The 22,676-nt window shown below is 56.9% G+C and overlaps 1 protein-coding gene across 4 annotated transcripts in view; it reads right to left on the bottom strand.

Annotated features, from left to right (window-relative positions):
• Positions 1-20,320, bottom strand: part of Zfpm1 (zinc finger protein, FOG family member 1) — a 58,159-nt gene extending 37,839 nt beyond the window's left edge. For 2 of the 4 annotated variants that reach the window (XM_085681835.2, XM_085681834.2), the window contains exon 1: positions 18,980-19,367. In XM_085681835.2, coding sequence (XP_085537961.2) covers positions 18,980-19,106 — 127 coding nt within the window. In that variant the 5' untranslated portion in view covers positions 19,107-19,367. Of the gene's footprint in view, positions 1-18,979; positions 19,368-20,165 lie in introns of those variants that run through there. The other 2 variants (XM_085681836.2, XM_085681833.2) reach the window with 2 other exon arrangements.
• Between the last annotated feature and the right edge of the window lie 2,356 nt (positions 20,321-22,676).

Raw genomic sequence — 22,676 nt, 5'->3', positions numbered from 1 at the left:
GGACCAGTGCTTTACAAACACCAGCTGTCACTGGTGACTGCCACCAAGGGCCCAGCAGGGGAAAGGGGTTATTAAGTACAACCGTGCACAAGGGGCCTTGGCTCAGCACTTCACAAATGTCCTTTCTTAACCTCTCTCACATACATAGCCCAGTGAGGTCATCTCCCAGTCCTGCCTCAGACGGGGAAACTAAGGCAAAGAGGGTTCATGCTGAGCTAGATCTTGTTATGTAGAGGTCATACAGAATATGTAATATAAGCCAGACTGGGTGGCATGGGAATGAGGGCAAAGAACAGTGAGGGTGTAGAATGGGGAACCTAAGGCCAGTCCTATCTAAATTTCATTTCCATAAGGTGCCAAACACCTCCCTTTTGCACCCATTTTATGGATGGGTAAACTGTGGTCCACCCAACTAAGGCAGAGCAGCTTGCCCATGGTCCTCAAGGAAAAGGCAAGGGGATGGTGCATAGAGGAAAGGAACTTGGACAACACTAGGACCTGAGCAGACAGGCTGCCTCCTGAGCACTGTCTCGAACCACACCTCCCGTTACCCATAGTTAGGCTGATATTGCCCTGTTGCCTGGCTACTGCCCAGTGGCATCCACAGGCCACCATGGTGGTCACCCACAGTCAGGACAGCGCTGGGAGCAGCCCCCACAGTGCCCCGAGCCCCTTGGTTATCACAAGGAGCAGATGCCCAAGCGCCCATCCGTCTCCTGCTCATTAAGCCGGACCCCGCTTGGGAATGAAAACATAATAGCTATTTGATTGGGGGTGAGATATTTTGCATATTGGCTCAGAGCTGATAGCGGAATTTCATCAACTCCCTTTTTCATGCTTTAAAACTGAATTATGGAGGCAGGCTCTGTGTGGCAGGCTGATGCCCACTCCCTTTCAGGCCCTCTCCCAGCTCTGAAGAGCTGCACGGAAGGGTGGTGGTCACTGCAGGTTCTGAAGAGGGACAATATTCCACAGTCTGTGTCTCCTAGGCAGCAAGGAGGGTTGTCTTTGGTCCAGGTAGGATGCTGGTCACGGGTGAGACCCCTGCAGACCACCACATGGGGATAGAAACCACTGTAAGAACTAGGGCAGCACCCACCTTTCCAAATCCAACAGGAACCAGCGGACCAAGGCCCACTGGAGCCGGCCTGGCACGGGGTCCTTTATTTAAGACCACCTGGAGATTCTTTCCTCCCTTCCTATAAACGGACCCAAGATGATCTGGACCAGCTGCCTGCCCATCCTTGGACAAGAGAGCTCAGAGACTGATCTCAGGTACCCGCCCCCGAGAACATGCAGTCTCATCCCTCATCCCATTGCTTCGTCTACTTACACACGCACTGATTCACTCACCAAACCTTTCCCATGCCCTTGGTGTGCCAGATTCAGGACCAGGAGCTGGAGACAAGGCAGTGACCAAAGGTGCCAATGTACATGGCAGGAGGGAGAGTTGTTGTGGGGTGGATTCCTGGAGGAGGTGGCAAGGACTGGCAAGAGATGAGGCTCGCTGCCCTGGTGTAGTGAGGTAGAGGAGCAGCATACACCAGCAACGTAGGACCATTCCCTCATGGAAAATGAGGGCAATCTCTTAAGGAGGATGGAGTCCACACAGCCATATGGGATCATGGCTGGGAGCATGGCCTGGCCTATGGTGACTATGCTGTTCCTTTCAGGGCTGGGGAGGGCCATCAGAAGGAACAGGAAGCCCCCTACCTTGGCTGGGAGAACCCTAGCCTCCTTACTTTACTGGAATGGCTTGGCACTGCCAGGAAGGAGACCCTGGCCTCCAGCAGGACCCAGCTGCCAGATAAGGCCCTGATAGCAGAGAGAAAATAGCAACAGATACAGACTTTCCCACCACTGGGCAGCGGGCAGCTAGGGCCATGGCGGGGACAGACAGGCGGCAAGATAGCCCTGTCCTCCCTGAGGGGCCAAATCTAGGGAGTTTAGCATCACAGGATTCAGCCCAGGGGAGGACGATGGCCAGACAGTCTAAGGTCTAAAGCCTTCTTACCTAGCAGGCACCGTGACCTATGACAGTGGGTCCTAGTTAGCAGGACGAGATGGAGTCCAGGCCCCATCTAAGCAGGGATTCTGATCCAGCCAATGCAGGGAGATGGAAACCGAGGCACGTGGCACCCAGAGCTGCAGCTTTCTCCTCAGACAGACTTGACTTCACTTTCAGTTCTAATGGCTTGGTGATGCCCGGTCAAAAAGTACTGGCAGGGCAAGTTGAGGAACCTCGGAGATGACTCTGACCCCATCGCCTCAAGTCCTCAGGATCACCTCAGGCTGTATTACGTACAATGCAGTGGGGCAGGGTTCTCACAGAAGAGTCCCCTTCACCTCCAGCCATACTACTTGGACGTGGCCCAAAGCTGTCTTGCCAGTGTGGGAAGGTCCAAGCCCCTCAGCATGTGCCCACCTAACATGCTTTCCAGGTAGGGCATCTGTCACTAGTGCTCAGACCTGTCCTTGCATGGCTGCTGGGCTCCCTATGGCCCTCTTCAGTCTATTCAAGGACTCCCCTTCAGAGTCCTCCGGTGGGGTGGTCCGTCTCCTTGGCACCACCGTTTATCAGGTTGCACACTACAAGGTCAGAGACCTGCAGGTGCTCAGCATGCCTGGGAAGGGTGAAGGGCCACTTGAACCTCAGTGTCTGTCTCAACCTTGACCTCAGCCTCAACTCAGGATGCCCCTGGGGAGGTGCTGAAGAGACAGTACAACGGTGGAGGACACCGTCATACAGAGCCCAGAGGGGGCACAGCCCACAACTAGGCTGCTCACAAAAGAGTTGGCCAGATAGTATGGCTTGTTCACTTGAGTGTACAACCTGCTCCAGCAAGAGAAGGATGCCTGCTCCCTGGAGTTCCCGGTGATCACAGTCAAGCTGGGGCTGTGGCCAGAGCACACCGCATTTTGGACCTACAACCTGGACACAGACACTGTTCACTGCATGGGTGGCATATGATTGAATAGACATGGGATGGACAGGCAACCTTCTTACCTAGTGTATCACAGAGGGCACTCCCACAGACCCTGGGACGGAGAGCTCACATCTCTTTCTGAGAGGTCTGAGCCCTATGACCATCTGTGTCTTGCCTGATTCTCTCTACCCTGTTGAGGTCTCAGGTGGCTGACCTGCTGACCGCTGCTGTGCCTGGCTGTGAGGAGCAGGAGGGCCTAACCCCAACTGGCATAGACTTGGAGCTCAGGACATCCTGGTAGGTGATATATACCTTCCTTAGTCCCTGGGCGGTCTTACAGAGGCACCAAGTAGGGGGTCTGATGGAGAGTCAAGGCCCATAATCTAGTAAACACGGGTCCAGACAGACCTCAGCATTCAAACACTAAAAAGATCCTATTGAGATATGATTCACACACAATGAAATACAGGCTTTTCCTGCTGCTTGGCTTTTAAAGGCACAGATCTTTACTGAAAGGACAGGTGGAGGGGGGCGACACACAGCCCAGATAAAACACATGGCGCTATGTGACCCTGCCTCGTGGAGAGAAACACACGCTGATGGCCTGGGGTCAAGCTGGTTCCAAACACTTTGAAAGAAGTCACTGAAAATCTCGGATGTCAGTCATCTTCCCTGGCCTGTCCCCGGAGGACCCAGGACTTCACGCAGCTGTGAACCCACCAGGGCAGGGCTGGCCTAGTGCTCCCCCCTTCTGGAAATCTTTCCCACTCCTGCTTCCAAACCTTAACAGACAGAATGTGGCGGGCTTCACTGCCCCACAGGCCTCGGTGTTGTTGTTCTGGATAGTCTGTGTGGGACCCAGGCAACCCAGGCATGTGCTTCAAGTGACCAGAGACGGTGCCAGGGCCTCTGGCCAGGCTTCAGGAGGGCCTCTGGAGCTCTGAGCATGCTAACTCTAGTGCCACGTGACTCTTATTGGCTCTCCAATTTACTCTTATACTGCTTTAAGTGTGGGAAACTGAGGCACAGAGTAGCAGGGTCTCTCTACCAGCAGAGCAGCTCCTAGTTCACAGTGAAGAGAAGCAGGGACGGCCTTGCCTAGAGTTACTGAGTAAGATTCAGATACAGGTCCATGAGGCTCTCAGGACCGAGGTCTTGCTTCTCCCCTTGTTGGGCCTGTTTCTCTCCCTGAGCCCACATCTTCCTTCCCATCTCTGCTCCTTTCCATCCCTGGTCCCTTTGTTCCTGGAACCAGAGACTGTTCTCTGCCAGCTGTTCCTGGTACAGTTGGAGTCAGGACACCCTGTTTTGTGGGGATGTCCCTGCCCCCTCCTTGGCTATCTGTAATCTTTAGAAGCTTTGGCTCCTTCAGCCCCGATTTCTGTAGACACATGCACACTGCCCCCAACAGCTCACTTGGGTCTGTCAGTGCCTTACTTAGCCTCACCCTGCAGGGATGTAGATTCCATGGGCAGACGAGGAAAGTGAAGCAGCAGAAGGCAGCCATCCTGGCCACCGCCTGGCCTTAGGGTAGCTGCTCACACTGCTATTCAGGGACATACACAATGGAGGGTTGTCTAGGCTGCAAGATTCAGGGGCCCACATCTGACCTTATAGAACTTTGGTGAAGAGTGGAGGGAGAGGCTCAGGAGGGATCAGGAAGTTCCAGGCAGGTCCACCCCAGGCCGGGAACTGACTGCAGACGAGAGGGGGCACTCAGTCTGGGATGGAGACAGGGATATAGGCCTCTAGACCTTGGAGAGCTAGCTCAGCCTACAGCGGATGTGGGGTACTGGGACTTCTCAGAGGAGGTGGCATTTAAGCGACAGCTGAGAACATCTCAGGGAGGGCACTCAGGCAGTGTATGCAGGAAGACCTAGGGCAGGGAGGGACCACAGAAAGTCCCAGCTGAGCACCCAGGGCTAAAGGCCTGGGAAGGAGCTAAGGTTTAATCTGTGAACAGCAACTGCCAGACATCAGGGCCTGCTGACGGTGGGGTACAGATTGGGCCCTGGTTCCCTGGGGTTTCAACAGCTACCCCTGTGGGCTCCCTCAGGATCTTCCCCTTGACCTGAGCCTGGTTCCTCTCTCAGGCCATTTCTAAGCGGCAAGTTGGTGTCCTACCCTGTCCCCCGGGGCAGGGGCCTGGGTGGGGCATGGCTGAGAGAAAGGGAGGCTAGGAGGAGGGAAGAGGGCTGGGGGCCTGAGAAAGCCCAGCCTGGCTGATAGAGAGAGATTGGTTTCAGCCGGAGCCTCGGGCCTGCCAAGTCCACATCCTATCTGCGGCCTGCGCTTACTCAACATTCATCACAGCTGAACTCGGAAACTTTATCAACGCTAAAGGTTGGCGCCATCTCTAGGCCCAGCCACTCCCGTCCCTCCCCTCGATGGGCCTGATAGCCACTGATAGATTACACAAGATTGTTTCACTCCGGGAACCCACGGCCCATGCTTCTGGGGGAGGGGCTGCATGGGGGAGGGCCCAGGACACCACCGGGGCTGGAGCTGTACACCCTGAGGATGGTCACTAAGTGCACTGGGGGCCCTGTGCCAGGATGGGGCCTGGGGTTGTGGGGGCCACGTGCCAGGCAGGGGCGACCGAGGCCACAGCTCAGAGCCTGGAGCAAGAGAGGAGGAAACAGAATGGTGGAGATGGGCGCTGAGGCCCGGAGTGATTCTTTCTCGAGATGGACGATAAGAGCTGAGCGCTGTGAGCGGGTTTCGCTAATGGAGCCATCGCTGCGTGGTACAGGGCAGAGGGACAGAGGCAGATGGCAGCAGGGGGAGACGGCTCCTGCGTGACAAGCCGTTGCCCACTCCTCTCCAAGCCTACCTCGAGCCCACGACGACTGTCGGGCAGAGCACAGTGCTCTTAGCACTCAACCCAAACCCCATATGGGTGTCCCCATCCTGCTCACACAGGAGACCCTGTGCTATGTGATTTCACACCCTCACCAACACCATCTGTGCCCACACCCCTCCCCCAACTCAACCCAACCCCGCTCAGCGTCTGCCCTTCCATCTCTGATCTGATCCAAGAATGCTCTCAGCACCGTGGGACTCCCACATCATCAGTGCCCCGGGCACAGTCCCTTCCCTGTCTCTGTCTCAAAGCACATGGTTGATCCCCCAGGACTCCTCAGACTCCTCTGTCTGCGGTAATGCCCGCGTTTCGGGCTGACTTGACTCCTAGTCCCTTTCCTTTTCTCCCGGAGCCAGACCAGGCTGATCTAGAAACCAAACAGGTAGCCTTTATCTAGTAATAGACACCCTGTGCTTTTGGGGGTGGGCAGAGCTGCCCGCGTGAGAAGGAGGTCCTTTAGCAGAGGCTGAGGCTCGTCCCGGAAAGCCTGGTGATGGTTTGGTGTAGGAATGTACTTCCGACCCTCACATCCATGTTATAAAAACAGATGACAGAGACCCTGAGTGTGGGGGTCAAGACCGAGGTCATGAGGTCACTGCTGACTCTTTTTCCCTTAGGTCTCATCCTAGGCTCTCTCTGGTGTACCTTATTCCACCACCAGATTGCACAAACCCATCACACCTGTGGCTTGAGGGTGCTGCGGGAGTCACAGCACCCCTTGCTGTGACCGTGGGTCCAATTTTGCAACACAGTATATTGAAGAGTGGAGGGGGTGGAGGCAAGGTCAGGTGCCCAGTTCGGGCTTCGGGCTTCGAAACAAACAGGTATGGGATGTGCAACTCTAGCCACTGCTGCAACCCAAATGGCCCCATGATGTGGGCGGGGAAAGCAAGGCCTGGGGCAGGGGAGGGGTCCAGGAACAATCCTGGAAGGCTGAGGGACTAGGTTTCCTCCTGTTTTACAGATTAGGAAGCCAGAGTGTGACAAATAGGGATCCCTGTCCTCACCAGAGCCCAGGGCCAGAGAGGTCTGGACAGCAAATGAGTCACAGGGGAGCAGACAGGGATGAGGACAATAACACGATCAGGGTCTGGAGGGAGCTGGGGAGTGTCCAGCCTTTGCCGTCCGTCCTGGCCCCACTTCTCACCTTCCCATTCTCATTTGGCACCGGAGCTGGCTGCACTGTTTGTGGAATGACCAGGTCCTGGTGCCCGAGGGTGTGGCTTAGGTTCTGAGGTTAGCAGAGGTTACTTAAAGGCCAGCCTGTCCAAGACAAACACAAGGATCCTGAAGAAGGCTGGGAAGCTTGGGAGGCCTTCCCACCCTGTCGGTCTAGGCTGGACAGGTGCACACTCTCATTTTAAGGAAAGGTCCTACCCCCTCCATGGAACTTCAGCCAATGCCTGAGCCTCAAGTCTGCTCATGTGCACTCTGTTTTCATTGGCTGCTAGCAGGGGCTGGACAGTAGTGGGAGGGACCTATGCTCTGCTCTGGGGGCGGGGCCCGGTGGTGTTGATAGTAGGAGCCCAGGAAGTTAAGACATCGATAGGGCTTTGGGGTTTGTGGGGGTGAAGGGGTGGGAGGCAGAGGTAGGACTGAGTGTAAGGGGTGTTCCGGGAAGTGTTAGATTCTGGGTGATCCGAGGAAGATTCAGGCAGAAAGGAACTTTATGGGAAAGGCCCCACTGTGACTATCCCGGGCAACTCAAACCCATCCTGGGTGCCTTAGACAGAAGGCACTGAGCCAAGGTCACGTAGCCAATATGCAAGGGGTTCCCCACCTCTAGGTGCCCACTCCTTGACAACTTCTTCCCGCCTGCAATGTCTCAGAATGGGCCGTGTGAGTCCTCCCTTTCCAAAATGATGGGGGTGAGGAGCCCAACTTTTCCTTTAGATTTAGGGGCTATCTCTCCTGGCAGCCCCAAGTTGGGCCATGGGCTTGGCAGTATATGTAAGTCTGCAGAGCTTTTGTTCCTGGCATTTGGAGGGGTGAGATAAGGGGAAAGAACCGCGAGTGAGCAGGCAGATAGATGGGGCGATAGCGGCTCCTCCACGCATGGCGCCTATCACTCCTTTTATCAAGGTTCCCTTTCTTTCTTCTTTTTGTTGGGGGCCTGGGAGGGCAGAACACACCCACCCCATCCCCTCCCACACCCGTGGAGCTTAGGGAGGAGGCCTCCCTCTTTCAGGCCCTAGCTGGAAAGGGAGACACAGGCCCCAAGGAGCACCTGAGAGGGTGGGGGTTCGGAGGCACCTGTCTGCCAGGATTCTAGGGTTCCCAAGCTCTGTCTCATCAGCTCCTCACAAGGACCTGCAAGGACACTCACTCCCTTGTCTGATGGGTAGTCAGGCTCAGGGAAGTGAAGTACCTGGGCCAAGGCCACACAACCAGGGCGGACGGAGCTGAGAGCCCAGCTTGCCTCTCTGGCCTGGAGGCTAACAACCTGGTTAAGATCTGGTGGGCACAGCTAGGGGGCACGGGGCCCATGGGATGGCTGGCAAACATGGTTAAGGTTCTGGGGAGCACATCCAGGGTCTGCAGGATGCAATCTTAGCATCCACAGCCCTGTTTACAGATACAGAAACTGAGGCTCAGAATAGGGAGATGCCTGAAGGGTGGTGGGCAGGCTGGACCCTAGCCCCCTCTCATGTCCCTGGGTTGGTTGATTCAGTGTGTGACTCCTGCAACCCTCCAGGTATGAAATTTCGATGATTGGTGGTGGTGGTGGTGAGATAATGACCCGGGTTGACAAAGACAAACATTCTAGAACCATCCAGGTGGAACCCTGAGCCTGACACCTCAGCCAGCAGTCCTGTGGGAGCCGTTTGTCCTAGAGGGCTACGGTGGCTCCCAGGGGCAGCAGACCTCAGCCTCCTCAGCAGGGAAGCTACAGGTGCATGCTGCCATGCCTGGCTCACATATGGGGGGGGGGGATCTGATCTCCAGTCACTACACTCTACTGACTGAGCTGCCCCTCCAGCCCCTCAAACCAACTTCCCTACCAAAGGAGCCTATGGGACAAATGAAAGGATGACAAGCAATAAGCAGAAGTATTTAGCCAGGCATGGTGGTGCATGCCTTTAATCCCAGCCCTCAGGAGGCAGACAGGAAGATCTCTGAATTCAAGGCCAGCCAGACAAATTTTCATCAATCCAGGGCTGGGTAGTGCTGAGCATCTCTGTGGCCACTCCTTCCCTTTGAAATGGAGGGACCAGGCCCCTTTATAGAGGTGTGGGGGGTTATAACTGCAAATACCCCAGAACTTCTAGGTAGATGGAGACTCAGACTTGGACAGAGCCTTTAGGTCAGAGTGCCTCCTGTGTGACCTTAGGGGATTTACTCAACCTCTCTGAACCTTGAGTCATTAGAAGAGAAATGTGGGACGAAAGGAGGACTCAGTGTCGTAGGCAGGATAAGCCCAAGGGTGTATACACAACTCAATCAAGATAGCTCTCCTCCATGTGGCCATCACTGGGATCATTATACCTGGGAAGGCCCAGGACCACACAGGAAAGGTCCTGCCCTCCTCAGGCCTTCCCATCTCTGGGATTCCAGTGTTTGAGTTCTCAGGAGTGATTTTATAAACACTGGACAGGGACAAAGCTGAGTGCCCCCACCCCACTGGGCCCAGCTGGGTTTCCACATGGCTTCATGGGGCCAGCTTGGCCTGGCCATCACCCCGAGAGGTACTGGGGCTGACAGGCCTTGGCTTCTCTTCTCATGCAGCAGGTGCCTCACCCCCCACGGCTGCCTTACCTGTCCCTCAGCGGGAGGATTAGCCTGACGCAGCCTAATCTTGGCGCATCACACCATCAGCAAGGATCTCGGATCAGCTGAAGGAGGCAGCTTTATCCAGACAGGCTTGCAATGGCACCCGAGCCCCATCTGGGTGCCGCCTGTCACGAGTGGCAGCTGGGCCGAGCTGGGAAGCAGGATGGCTGAGGACGGGCCTGGAGCCAATGGGGTTTTGGAGTGTTGCGAAGCCCTCATGGCCGGTAGGAGTGGCTTTGCATGGGCACCTCAACCCCTACTGAACTACCTATGGTCTGACCAGGTACTGCAGGGCAGTAGAGCACACAGGCAAAGCTGCCTGGTAGGGCTGCAGAGGCACCATGTCTGCTGGGCAAACAAGGCCTTTTTTGCCCAAGGCTGTGCCTGTGTGCCATAGGCTGCCATCAGCCCTAGAGACTGGCCTCTATGGCTCGGGAGTCTGTGTGCCAGCGTCTTCTCTGAGTGGGACTCGCTGGACCCAACTGGGTCTGGCTGCAGTTTCAGTGGCTGGACATATGGTGGCTACCAGCCTGGTCTAGAGGCTGGGAGAGCCATCTCCTCAGAGCCGGCCAAGGGTGCCCCTCTAGGGCCCCTTTCTCTCCACTCTCCTCCCTACCTTCCTTTTCAAAAACATAATTTATCTGTGTATTATCAAGAAATCCAGACACTTTAATCAGCGAGCTATGAAGTCAGAATTTCCATTCTTATCTGCGGGAGGAGTGGAAGGAGAGGAGATAGCGCGGATCGCTGGTGGGGAATGTTAATGGGCGGGAGCCCAGGCCGCTGGCCACCGAGACGTGGGTATCTCCTCCATTATCGAGCCGTATCTTGCCAACCATCTCAGTGCAGTAATGGGGCCAGTTCAACTTTCCGAGTTATCACGGGAGCTGAAACCTGCGCTGGAGGAGGCTGGGACCAGAGACAGTGCAGGGAGGACCAGGTTTGCGGCTGCTCCAGGAGAGGGCTGGCCGGCCAACTGGGTGAAGGCCTGGTTTCCATGGACGGTCCAGGCTGCCTGGCGAGTGCTGGGATGCCCCTGTCCCTGGGCAACTGTACCTGATCAAGCTGGGTGTGGGACTCATTAGGGGAGACCGAGACAGGAGGTGCTGTGGTAGCCCAGGAAGTAGGAAGAGGCAGCACGGGAGTGAAGCCCGATGAGGCTGCACAGCACTGATCTTTGCTAAAACCTTGGTCCAAAGTTACACAGTGGAGAACAATATTGGGACCAGAGCTGGCTATGGTTGAGACCCACTTGAGAGTCTCGGACTCTGGGCTTGAAAATGGGTGTGGCTGCTCCGCCCCCACCCAGCAATCAGCGGCCATAGCTCTCTCCCAACCCAAACATCCAGAGGGTAGCTCTCCTAGGGATCTGATCCTCCAACTTTCTAAGCCTTGGTTTCCCCATTTGGGCTTTGAACCCAGGTTTGTTCAGGCTGGCAGGAGCAGATATGAAGCTGGGCTGGGATGCACTCAGCATGCGCTCACAGTGATACCTGACAGGTGAGCTGAGTGTGGGGAGACCCGGTGGGTCATCCACACCAGTGGCGCCCAGGGCTTTGAACCTCAGCTTCCCACCTACCACAAATCTCTGTGTGCCAGAAACTGGAGGGGTCCTAGAGGGGCAGCTGTGGGCCCTGACCCTCACTGGGGGCCAGTTCAGCAAGATGGGAATGGATACCTTGTCCCTAAACAGCAAAGGGAGTTCTGCAGGAAGGAGCCAAGACCTTTAGCCCTGGCCTCCTGCTTCCCTCCTGGGGTGAGAGAGCAGGCAGCTAAGGGAAGTGTAAGCCTAAGGGCAGATGGAAAGTATAAGAGAAAGCTATAGGGCTTGAAGTTAGATGTCAGGAGGAACTGGCAACAAGATGTCTCAGGGGAGACAGAATTACAGATATACCTGGGGACGGGCCATCCGCAACAGGGGGAGGGAACAATGGCCCCCTTTCCCCTTCACTGGCTCTTGCTGGCCATGTCTGTGGGTTCTTTTTTAATCCTTTTCCCTCCTCCACCACCACCCCAGGTATGCATCATAATGCTATGTGCAGTAGGGAAACTGAGGCTCACAAGGTTGGGACTCACATGAGGGCCCCAAAGACCCTACAGTGCACCCACCTGTGTGGTAGGAGCTGACAGGGCTGTGCAGACCATCCCAGGCAGGCTCTCTTTCCACAGTGAGAACATCATGCCTGGCGGTGAGATCTGGGGACAGCCTCTCTGGTCCTCCATTTCGTACGGACCAAAATAGCACTCCAACCCTCTATTTTTTTCTGGGTGAGAGGGAGAACCCCAACCTAAGGAAGGACCTAGAGAGATGCAGAGAGATGTGGAGGAAGTGCTGAGCACATGGGAACACGCGGTGTGACGGGTGGCACCGGCTGCATCTACTGCAGTCCTGTTCATTCGAGGCATGGGAACCAGCCTACGCCTCACGGGCTCAGAGAGGCTGCAGAGCGCCGCAAACAGCACTCAAGTCACAAATGGAGAAGCCGAGGCTTAGCGCTCAGCCTGTAGAGGCCCCAGAGACATGCAGGATGGTGGGATTGACCCACAGTTACAGATCTCTGCTCAGAGAATCTCCACCCTGGCCACAGACCCAGCTTCTGTGTTGGTTGGCCTTGGGCAAAGCCTTGATGTTCTCACCCATAACAGCGGTGGGAAGAGGCCACCAGGGTGGTGTGTAACACACAACACTCAGGCTTCTGGCATATGCCAACACCAAAGCCAGCAGGACCGGCAGTGTCCACCTGGTAACAAGTCACCCGGCACTTCCGTGTGCACCACCAAGCTCCCCCTATGACCACAACAAGGAGGTGCTCTTATTAGGGTCCCACTCTGCAAGGAGAAACTGAGGCAGGAAGGGCCACTTACACATAGGTCTGCTGAGAAGTCAGGCTGAACCTTTCTCCAGAGGACCCTTCTGTGGCTGTCTGGCACTAGGCAAGGGCTTGCTTGTAGCCCAGAGTTCACAGGCGATGGGAGTCATACCACCAAGGTTCCCTCTGATTGGCCCACCCTGTTCCTCAAGTACCTACTGTGTATCACTCCTGCTTAAGTGGGGAACACAACTGGACAGGGTAGGACCTGCTGTTTCCATTCCTCAGATGACAGAACCCAGGCTGGCTGAGCACTGGGAGGCCACCGAATGAGGCCCCTGGGAAGAAGCTGGGGCTGGGAGCTGAGTATCCCAAAGTCAGGGCCATATACTAAGGATGAATGCACACTGGAATGGGAAGGATGGGGAAGGGCGGTCACTGTCCCCTTAGAGACAGACCACCCAGGGTTGGTATGGGACAGCCCTAGCCAGTATTGCAGGCATCACCAGACACCAGTATGGGCTGCTCCTGTTTGCCTAGGCTCTCAACAGTCCCTGTGGTTTGCTGGACCCTGGTCAGGGCGGGTCTGAGCTCCTGGGCCTGGGCATCCTCATGCGAAGTTGGACTGGGGTGTTTTCCTGTTAGGCCATGTGATCTCAGCAAGCCCCATCTCTGTGGGGCTCACATGTGTCATTAGTGCGAGAGCCAGCCCATAGGTAAGAGCTCGGCTTCCTGCAGGCCACACGTGTGTACATGGCCCCACATGGGGTAGAGGTGGCCCACTCAGGGCTTGTGCTGCTACTGAGAAATGAAGGGCTCTGTTCAGGCGGCTTCCGTGCCATAGACAGCTCCTCCACCTTCCCCATACTGGTGCCCCCCCAACCCCAAGATTCCTCTCCTTCACCAGACTACCAGCTCCTCTGCAGATGGGCACTAGCCTGGGAGAGCCAAGCGGTTCCACTCGGCTGCCTGGATCCAGACCACTACAGAGCACAAAGGGGAGAAGAGGACAGAGTCACGTGAAGGGTCTTGGGCTCTCTGACAAGGGATCACCGGCGCACAGAAGGCAAGCTGCACACTAAGGCTGCACAGCCCAGGTGCTCCCTTGACAAATCAGTGCCAATATGCAGGAGGGAGAGGCTGGCGAGTGACAGGGGAGGTACCAGGATCCCACATCTGTTCCACATCTGTGGGTCAAAGGGCAGGGCCCCTGTGTGGAACACACTGAGATCTCATGGAAAAGAGCTTGGAAACAGGGATGTTCCATCTCAGAAAGGCAGGGAACCACAGACCTGACCTGAGCATGAAGAGACAGGGGAGAGAGGAAAGGGAAGGGGGGTGTAGGGGAGGGGCTGCAGGCACTGTTACTCCCACATTGTGGATGAGAAAGCAAGGCTCCCGCCCTCCTGACAGGCCTTTCACAGAGTGCTATGGGCAATAAGGGGGGGCAGAACCTCCTAGCAAATATCTGGCTTTGGTGGCCCAAGGAGTGGTACCTGAGGGAGTCAGGCTCCTCCTCAGAAGCCTGAGGAGCTGAGTGGCAGCAAAGATGTCCCAGAACCTGAGAGGTTGTGCGCTGGAACAGCTCTGTGAAAAAGGATTGAGGCTAAAGATGCCTGAATGGGGCCCCCAGGTCTCTACTGGAGAACAAGCCCCTGATGCACTGCCTCGACCCCATTGAAGGGCCATACACACTCTGTAGGCAGTTGAGTTCTTACCTACGGGTCGGCTCCCTGACCAATGACACGTGGTAAGCATAGTAAGCCACACAGGGATGGGGCTTGCCAAGGTCACATGGTCTGACAGATGGGAGTGGGTGGGGGCATGCATGACATGATGCCTGAAGATCGGTGACGCTACTGCCCCTCGCTGTGCCACACTTTCTTCAGCCAGAAGAGGTCTGCAAGGCAATGTGTGGCTGTGGTCTCAGTTTCCCCATCTGTGAAATGGGAATACGGACCACAGGCACCTCCAGGCAGCCTAAGGGGATAATGGGCAGGAACCAGCCAAAGCCTGAGTATGGCCAGGCAGCTTCCATGCAGGCTGGGTCCATGGGTTTTGTGATACCAATCGGGAGGCAACAGCTGCCTCCGTGAGGCCTGTCGATGGCAGATAGGCTGGCCTACAGTATTATTCACGAGCCGTCAAGCCCCGGGACCGTCTGGTTGGCATAGAAACAGGAGATAAGGGGTACAATTAATGGCATCACATTCCTCCTCCTTTCTCCCCAACTGACCCACTTAAATCGGTGCCATACTGGGTTCCTGTGACCTCCGGGGAGGGGCCTGGGCCAGATGGACTGGGTCTGGGGCTCAGGCCAGGGTAGGGTTGGGTGAGGCTTCCCCAGGGGCTGCCCTTGAGTTGAAGCATCTCAAAGAAGAGCACCAGGATGGCAAGGGCAGCTGCAAAAGACCGCAGAGGCCTTCACTCCGCCCATAGGTCCACTGGACAGATGTGAAAATTAAGGCCTATGACAGAGCAGGCAAAAGCCAGAGGATGGTGAGATACCTTGATGGAGTTCCTGGTCCCCACAGTAAGGGGTAGTGTCCACTTCACGCTTCCCACTCTGGCTTCACTACTTTCTGGGACACAAAGTTAATTTTCTAGAACTCATTTCCCTGGGGGTACAATGATGGCAGCACGGGGCTCTCATAAGTGCATTCAGGCCCGGCACAGGGTAAGCACTTGGCTGTCATCCATGACCAGTAATGTTGCTGTCTTTGGCCCATGTTGTCCATCTGCTGTCCTCTCAGGCTCCAGAAAGGTAGGAAAGCCACTGGCAGGTGGGATCAGAAGGTCGAACAAGAACAAGAACAAGAACTCAAGACCCTGTGTGGTCTCCAGAGAGCCAGGAAAGGGTTCCCCACAGAGGATTTCCCCTCTGCATAGGCTCCATGTTTGAGCTCTCGGACTCTAGAGACCATCAAGTACCAGGCCAGTTGAGCTCTGGATGACAGACATTGTCACAAAGGGAAGACATGGAGGCAGGAGAATCTCCAGAAGGGGTCATGGGCCACCAGTGCCCTTGAGAGACCTTACAGCAGGCACCACCTATACGGCCAAGGGGAGTGGAGAATGCTCCCTGTCCATAAAATACAGCTAAACCCACCCAGCTCCTGCTAGAGCTTCACCCTGCCTCTCCTGGGAACGGGGCTGCACCGAGCTGTCAGTACCACTGGCCCTGTGGGTGGGTGTGAGGTGATAGAGGGAGTTGGCAGATGGCTTCTGAGCTTGGAGCAAATTAGTCATCCTGTGGCGACCAATAATTTGCTTAACTGAACTGTAAGAATGTGTGAAAACACCTCCTCAGAGATGGAGGGCAGCTGTACCAGGTAGGATGCCTCCTCTGAGCCTTTGTCCAGTGACCTAGGTTTAGCATCTGGGATCACTAATTCTTGCCTGACCTGGGGACTCTCTGTAGCCCTGAATGCTTGTCTCAGCCCTATTTTTCAAAGAGGGAAACTGAGGCAAGCCTTCCTGACTTCATTCTCACTTATTGGCACCTTGCCTTTCAGCTCCTCACATCCCCAAACAGCCCAGTTTTCCAAAGCAGAAAATAGAGGCCAGGTTACTATCCATCAAAGTGCAACCATGGCTGGCCTATCCTTGGCAGTCTAGAGGCCAGGTATTGAGAAGTGGCCTTGACCCCAAACTTCTCGCCTGCTTGTGCCTCCTCTCTTCTCTCCCTTCCTCATACTTTGGATAGAGCTGAGTCAGGGCTTGCATACAGCAGGTACTCAATAATACAGAACTACATACAGCAGGAACACAAAAAAGCACTCCACTGCACACAGCACGCAATGAGCTCTCAATAAACACTTGTCTGCTCAGGCAGATCTATACAGATCCCTCCGGATATGTACCTGCTGAACTTCCCACAAGCAGTCGGGTCAGTGGAAACTACCTCGAGTTTTTTCTTAAATAACTCCACGCAAGTCACACCTAAGACTTGCCAGGAACCAAAAGCAACTCAGCATGATTCAGGGGAAACCACCCTTCGCAGGTGACAAACCGCCCCTGGCCTCTGAGTGCAACCTAATTGGAATGAGGGGAGGAGTGTCCTCTCTCTCTTTCTCCCCTCCCCGCAGGCAGCAAGAAGTCAGTTTTCTTTCATTTTGATGGACTGTACCACTGACCGCAGGGGGAAGATCAACTTCTTGCCAATTAAGAGTGTTTGGGGAAAGTGTCCCAGATGGACGCCCCCCATTTTTCCCTCTTTTGCTACCCAGGCCCCCTGCTGCCGCCGGACGCCCCCACACTGCTGTTGCCTCGAACCCGGCGGGGCCTGGTGGCCGTAGATAAGGCCTCTTATCACTCTTGGCAATCACCATTGGGCGGACTGGCCCGCGCTTAGGCCCCCACTTATCAGAGCTTACATCGACTGGGCAGGAGGAGAGCTGGCGGGCCGGGGCATCAGGGGTCCCGAGCTACACCCTGCCCCTCGCCCCCTCCAGGGGCCTGGTCTATCATGACAGCCATCTGGCCGGCTAAGGCCGCGCTCCTGCCTCGCCCTCCCCCCTCTCCCACGTTTGAAGTTAATAAATGGAAGCGCTATCGCGGCTGCCATCGGTTGCAAGCCTTATCAGAGCGGCACATCTATCTTTGCGCAGAACAAAAGGCGCACGGAGGCGCGGGCAGCTGCAACCCAGCTTTGGTGGGGGCGTGGAGGGCGGCGGCCCCTAAAGCTCAGCCTGCTTCCCCTCCGCACCCTGAGACCCGCCACAGGTGAGGCCAGCGCAGCCGGCGCGCAGCTGCGAGGGCCTCACGCACGGCCTTGGGCAGAGAGCGGGCGGGCAGGCGCCGCCGCTTGGTGACAATCAACGTTCGCATCTTAACGCGTTTAGATCTGCTAAGGGAGGAGGAGCCCAGGCCACGAGTTGCACCGAGGGCTCCGGGCCCGGGGCCCCGCCCCCCACCAGGCCTGCTCTCTTCCTCTGCTCCAGTCGTGGGGTACTATGGTGGGGGGGGGGGTGTCGGAGGGGCTTTCCTGCACAGTCCCGGTCTTGGTTCCCAGAGTGCGGGGTTTGGTTGACCCAAGTGGGTTGGGCTCTGCTGGGCTCCCGCGGCCTTATCAGCGCTGGCGATCCGTTCCCAACCTGAGATCTCCCTGCCCTAGCTATCTGCATTTCTCATCAGACTGAAACACACACACACGCTCACGCACACACACATACACGCAAGAACAGAACCCGGCAGAGGCGCACAAGGGAGGAGGGGAAAAAGAAACCAGAGAACCAGCACAGATCGGGACCTGTGGGTGGCTTTAATACTTGAGTTGACATGATAGAAGAAGACTTTCAGAAAACAGGTCCGGCTCGAATTTGGGGAGTCAAGTTACTAGAACCCAGATTCCTGCCTTCGTCCCCCTCTCCTCAGTGGTAGGAACACTCTCACAGGCTAGAATGCACATTGGGTCCTGGTGGCAGCAGCGTCATGTGGGCAGAGGAGGCAGCCAGGCGTCTGGAACTGGGAAGCCGGATGTCCCCCTCCCTTGTCACCTCGTGGGCAGCCCAGATGACTTGTTTCTCCCGCCAGGGGGAAGCTCCAGGGAGGAAGCCCCGCGCCCTGCCGGGAGAAGCGCGAAGTTATTATTGGTGTGGCGTGGGGAGGAGCTCTTCCTGTGTGCTTACTCGTTCCTAATGCAGCCAAGTGGCCCCGCAACTTGACCCAGAGAGCCCAAGAAGCTCCTATTGTGGGGGCATGGGTGATGGAGGAGTACAGGGCCAGTCCTACTCGGGAAAGTGCCCACGGGAGGACCTGTGAGAAACTTGGACACACGCAATAACGACGCTCGAGTCCCTGAGGTCCCTGGCTGGTTCAGACTATCCACTCGGATGCGGGGGTGGAAGGAGAGGTGCCCATGGGCACACAAGGACACTATTTGCCCATGTAGAGTTGTTAGGGGCAGTTGATGGGTCAGACCTCCATATGTTCCCAAGCAGGCCGTTGTCAGATGAAAAACTCCAGAGTTGGGGCGGATAAAGGGGGTTTGGTCAGTCAATGCCTAGCGCCTGGGCTGCAACAGCCTCCACTGCCTCACCCCCGCAGCCACGCCGTTCTGCAGCAAAGGGCTGCGGTGGGCGCCGGTCCACCCCGCAGCCCTAGGTACCCCTTACTCCCAGGTCTTTCTCCTTCTGCCTCTAGATACAAAGCCTGGGAGAGTCAAGCGCGCCAGATAAGATCACAATTTCAGCCCGTCCCGACAGAGCGATCTTATCAGGATGGGACTTGCAGAATGGAATATTTTAAACTTTATCTGAGCCCAGATCAGGGCCGCCCTATCACCGCACCATCTCTGAGTTGCGGGGGAGGTGCAGGCCTCGAGGTGGCCGGGCTCTGCCGGAGCCGCGCCCCCAGCCACTCTCCTTCCGGCTCTGGGGACCCGCCACCCTCTCGGGGCCCGGACCCCCTGGGTGCCCATGCCGAGATGCGGGGGCCCTGCCCGCCGGCAGAGATTAGATTACGGCGCGCTTTGCACTCCGCGCGGGGGGCGCGGCGCAGGGTGAAGGTCGCGGGCGCTTCGGAGCTGGGCGGCCGCACAGGGACGGCGCAGGGTGGCTAGGCGCGAGCGGGGGTCCGGCGGGCACCGCGGGCAAAGTTTGACTCACGCTTGATCTGCCGGGGATTGCTCTGTTTCCTCCTGGACATGTCTCCAGCGCCTCGCGCCCTCGCGGTGGCCGCTTCTAGCCCCTGGCGGGCGGCGGCGGGCGGCAGGGGCGCGGCGGGGCGGCTCATGCCCCCGGCCCGTGGGCTCCACGGCTGCCTCGGCCCGCGCCCCCAGCCCGCCGCGCCGCGCGTGGGCCACCGGCGCCGCCGCGGAGGCCCGAGGCCACGGCCCTGCGCTCGGGCGCGCGGACTGCCCGGCGGGCGGCGGGCTGGTGGCGGCTTCTCTGCTCCGGCTCAGACGCCGCCGCCGCCGCCACTCGGCTTTTCTCAATGGAACCTGCGAGCAGCGAGCCGCAAGCGGCGATCCCGCGGCCGCCGCCAGGGCGCTCTCGGCAGGCTGTCCAGGCGGGCGGGGCCTTCGCGTAGCTGGCGGCCGCCCCGCCTCTCGCCCCTCCCCGGTCCATCCTTCTCCGTCGCGCCTTCCCGCCCCCGGACCGTCCTTCCCGCTGGCCCCGCCCCAAACTCTTGCCCAGCCCTTTTCTGTTCGCCCGCGCTTCCGCGTGCTCACCCAGCCTCAGCCTGGTTGTCTTTCCTCGCGCTGGCTCCACCACTCACCCGTCCTCCGCGAACTGACCCCGCCCCTCGGCCAATTCTGCACGCATCGACTCCACCCCCTCAGCCCGGCCTCCTTCTATTGACCCCGCCCCCAGCCCATCCTCCTCACTTTTACCCTGTCCCTCAGCCACCTTATCACGCTGACCCTGCCCATCGGCCCTGTCCCAGATCCCGTCCTCACAATGCTCTTGCCCCTCAGTTGTACGGCCCACATTGACCCTGTTCCTCATTCTGATCTCTTCACATTGCCCCTGTCCCTCAGCTTGTCCTCCTCACAAGAACGCAAGCTCAGCGGTCCTCAAACTGACCCCGCCCCTTCGCTCGTCCTTCCCACGGGCTACGCCCCTGGATTCCCCACCACCCCGCGCTGGTCCTGCCCCGAGTCCGTCCTTCCCGATGCTGGGTCCGCCCACGTCTTATCCTTCCCAGCCCTAGCCCCTCCTCAGCAGGCCCGCCCTCCTCCTTAGTCCCGCCCCTGCCCTGTCGTCCTTTGCACAAGCCCGAGCCTTCCCCCCCCCCCAACCCCCACCCCAGCTTTGCCCACGTCTGCCCAGTCCTCAGCCTCGTCCTCACCTCCTGCAGGCTGGCCCCAGGCCGCTCTGGCCCTGTCCCGAACTCCCAGCCTCGGTTCTTGGTAGACCTCTAGCCTCCTTCGCTAGTTCCAGTTTCCCGAGGCTATGTCCGCAGGCCTGGTTAGGACTTGGAGACCTGTTCTGTTCAGCAGCCCTGCAGAGCAGGCCCCTGGCTTGTTTGGCCCTGCCCCTCCGCTCTGGAGCTCCGCCCCCATGGCCTAAATTGTGCTGCCCCTTGCTCCTCTGCGTTCCAGGCAGCCAGCGGTGGGATCCCGATGCCCCAGGCCTGGACACAGAATTTGTGTTGTTCAGGACTTGGAGTGTGACGGAGGTTCTGCTCTGGAAGGAGGCTTCAATATGTGACTCCTGGGAGCAGCAACCCTGGGTTCTGCAGCTTCTGATGGTTGCATTGTGGCCTCTAGTGGGTCAGTCTTATCTCTAATGGGCTGGGGAACCTCAGGCTTTACTCTCTTGAACTCAGACCTGTCTGGAAATCCGGAAGGAGCCAGAGGTCAGTTGTCCTTCTTGCTTAACTACTGCCGAGGTCACAGTGGACATCTGCCAAGGAGGTATCACCCCCCACCCGTCTTCCCTGTTCATACAGCCCAAGCAGGCAGATTTGCAGTGGCCCACACAGTCAAGAACGTTCCTCATGTTCTTTGAGGACATTGAGACGTGAGACATGCTCAAGATCACATGGTTGGGGATGGAGTCAGGTCCTCATCTCAATGGAACATCCACATGGCTGTCATTGATGTCTACTGCCCTTCTTCGTAGCACATGGGAAGCAAAGTCCCCACAGGGAAGCCACCTGGCCCCCACCTAGCTGGTAGACAGCCTTCAGTTGGTACAACTGTCACCATTCATGTCCCCTTGGAAGTTTGCCAGATGCCAGGTATCAGGTGTTCTGGTGTGAGACCTGTTTCTTTCCAGTGTCTGTTACTAAGGCCCTTGCGGAAAGGAGGAGAGGGGTGGCTATCCCTTCCCTACCATCACTCCCACGCAGTGAAGGCCCCTGTGCAGAACTGCCCAGTGGGACAGGATGCTACACCCTCTCCCTTGGTCATACAGGAACACCAAGGCCAGGACTCAAGATCTGCACATGGTTGTCTAGCTTTCCACCCCTTCCCCAAAGGAGCTGGGAACCCCACATCTGCTGGATCTTCTCAGTCTAGGGGCCCCAAGATATGTCAGCACTGGGCGAGGCATCCATCTGGTCCATTTCCATGGGTACTACCTGTTCCCAAGGGAAGGGTGCTTTTCAGGAAGGGGCTTAGGAGTTGGGGGGGGGGTCCTGGGAGGTGGCTAGGAGCTGGCATATAGGGCAGTGGTGAGAAGCTGGGTAGTATCGCGTAGGCTGGAGCTGCTGGACGAAACCTGTGTTGAGCTGGAATCTGAGAGTCGTGAGAGGAAACTGGTTTTCGATTAGTGATGTCTGTCTGGGATGCAGCAAAAGGAGATGGCATCTCTTTGGGCCCTTCTTCGCCTGACCTGATTTACTTGTATGATGCTATGTGTCCAGAGGCCAGGCTGGGAGAAAAGGACATGCTTAGGTCACTCAGCCACATGCATCATTTGTGGGGTCCAAATTAAGATGAAAATATGGGGCTCCTGTTTGAAAATGAAGACTCCCAACATGGTGATAGCAGAATGCTGAACCCTACAGCCTCCCACCAGGGGCCGTGTGTCTCCAGGGTTCTGCAACTAGTGGAAAGTCCTACCTCTGCCTAGGCTTGCAGCTTCCCGAGTGCCTTCCTCCTTCCTCTCTGCCTTCCACAGGCTCCCACTGTGGGCCCCAATTTCTGAGTGTCTACTGGGAGTGGCAAGTTCACGGCCAGAGCCAGCAGGGAAACAGGATGGTTTCAGCCAAGGGCCTTGTGGTCAACTCCCTGTGTAGAGCAGTTTTTTCCCCTCTGCCTTAATTTCTAAAGGTCCTACATGTGGGTCCCAAAGTCCTGTGGCCACAGGGACTTTGCATTAGCTGTTTGGGTGCTGTGTACACCCTTCCCTTCCAACGCCTGGCCTATCCTGCTCACCTTTCTGGAGGGAATCCCTTTCCCTCTCTGTTACAGCTTGAAAGGCAGTTGCAGGTACCCCTTCAGCACTAGGCACGTAGTCATCCCTCACTAGCAGTGAGAAGGAGGGGCGCCGTGGTACCAGCTTCTAAACTGAGCACTGCCTTGTCCATGTATCAATCATAACAGCTTTCTGAAGGAGGAACTGATAGAATTACATTTGTCAACTAGATAAATGGAGGCTCAGAGAGGTGAAGTCACTTGCCTAGAGCCACACAGCAGTTAAGGGCAGAGCTGAATTCCCGTGAAAAAATGCCCACACTCTGCCTTAGAATGGATGCTGAATTCTGCGTTGGGAAAGAGGCCCAGACCTTTCCCCTATCCCTTGCCTGGGTCAGGCTTCTCTTCCTCTACTGCCAGTCACTCTGGGCCCTGGAGACACCAGGCAGCCGTGCCAGGGGCCCATCCTGACATTTGTCAGCGCCAGCTGTGTGAAG

This window comes from Myodes glareolus, chromosome 22 (assembly GCF_982192425.1).
Source record: "Myodes glareolus chromosome 22, mMyoGla1.1, whole genome shotgun sequence".
NCBI classification, from domain to species: Eukaryota; Metazoa; Chordata; class Mammalia; order Rodentia; family Cricetidae; genus Myodes; species Myodes glareolus.
This window is presented reverse-complemented; position numbering and strand designations above follow the sequence as displayed.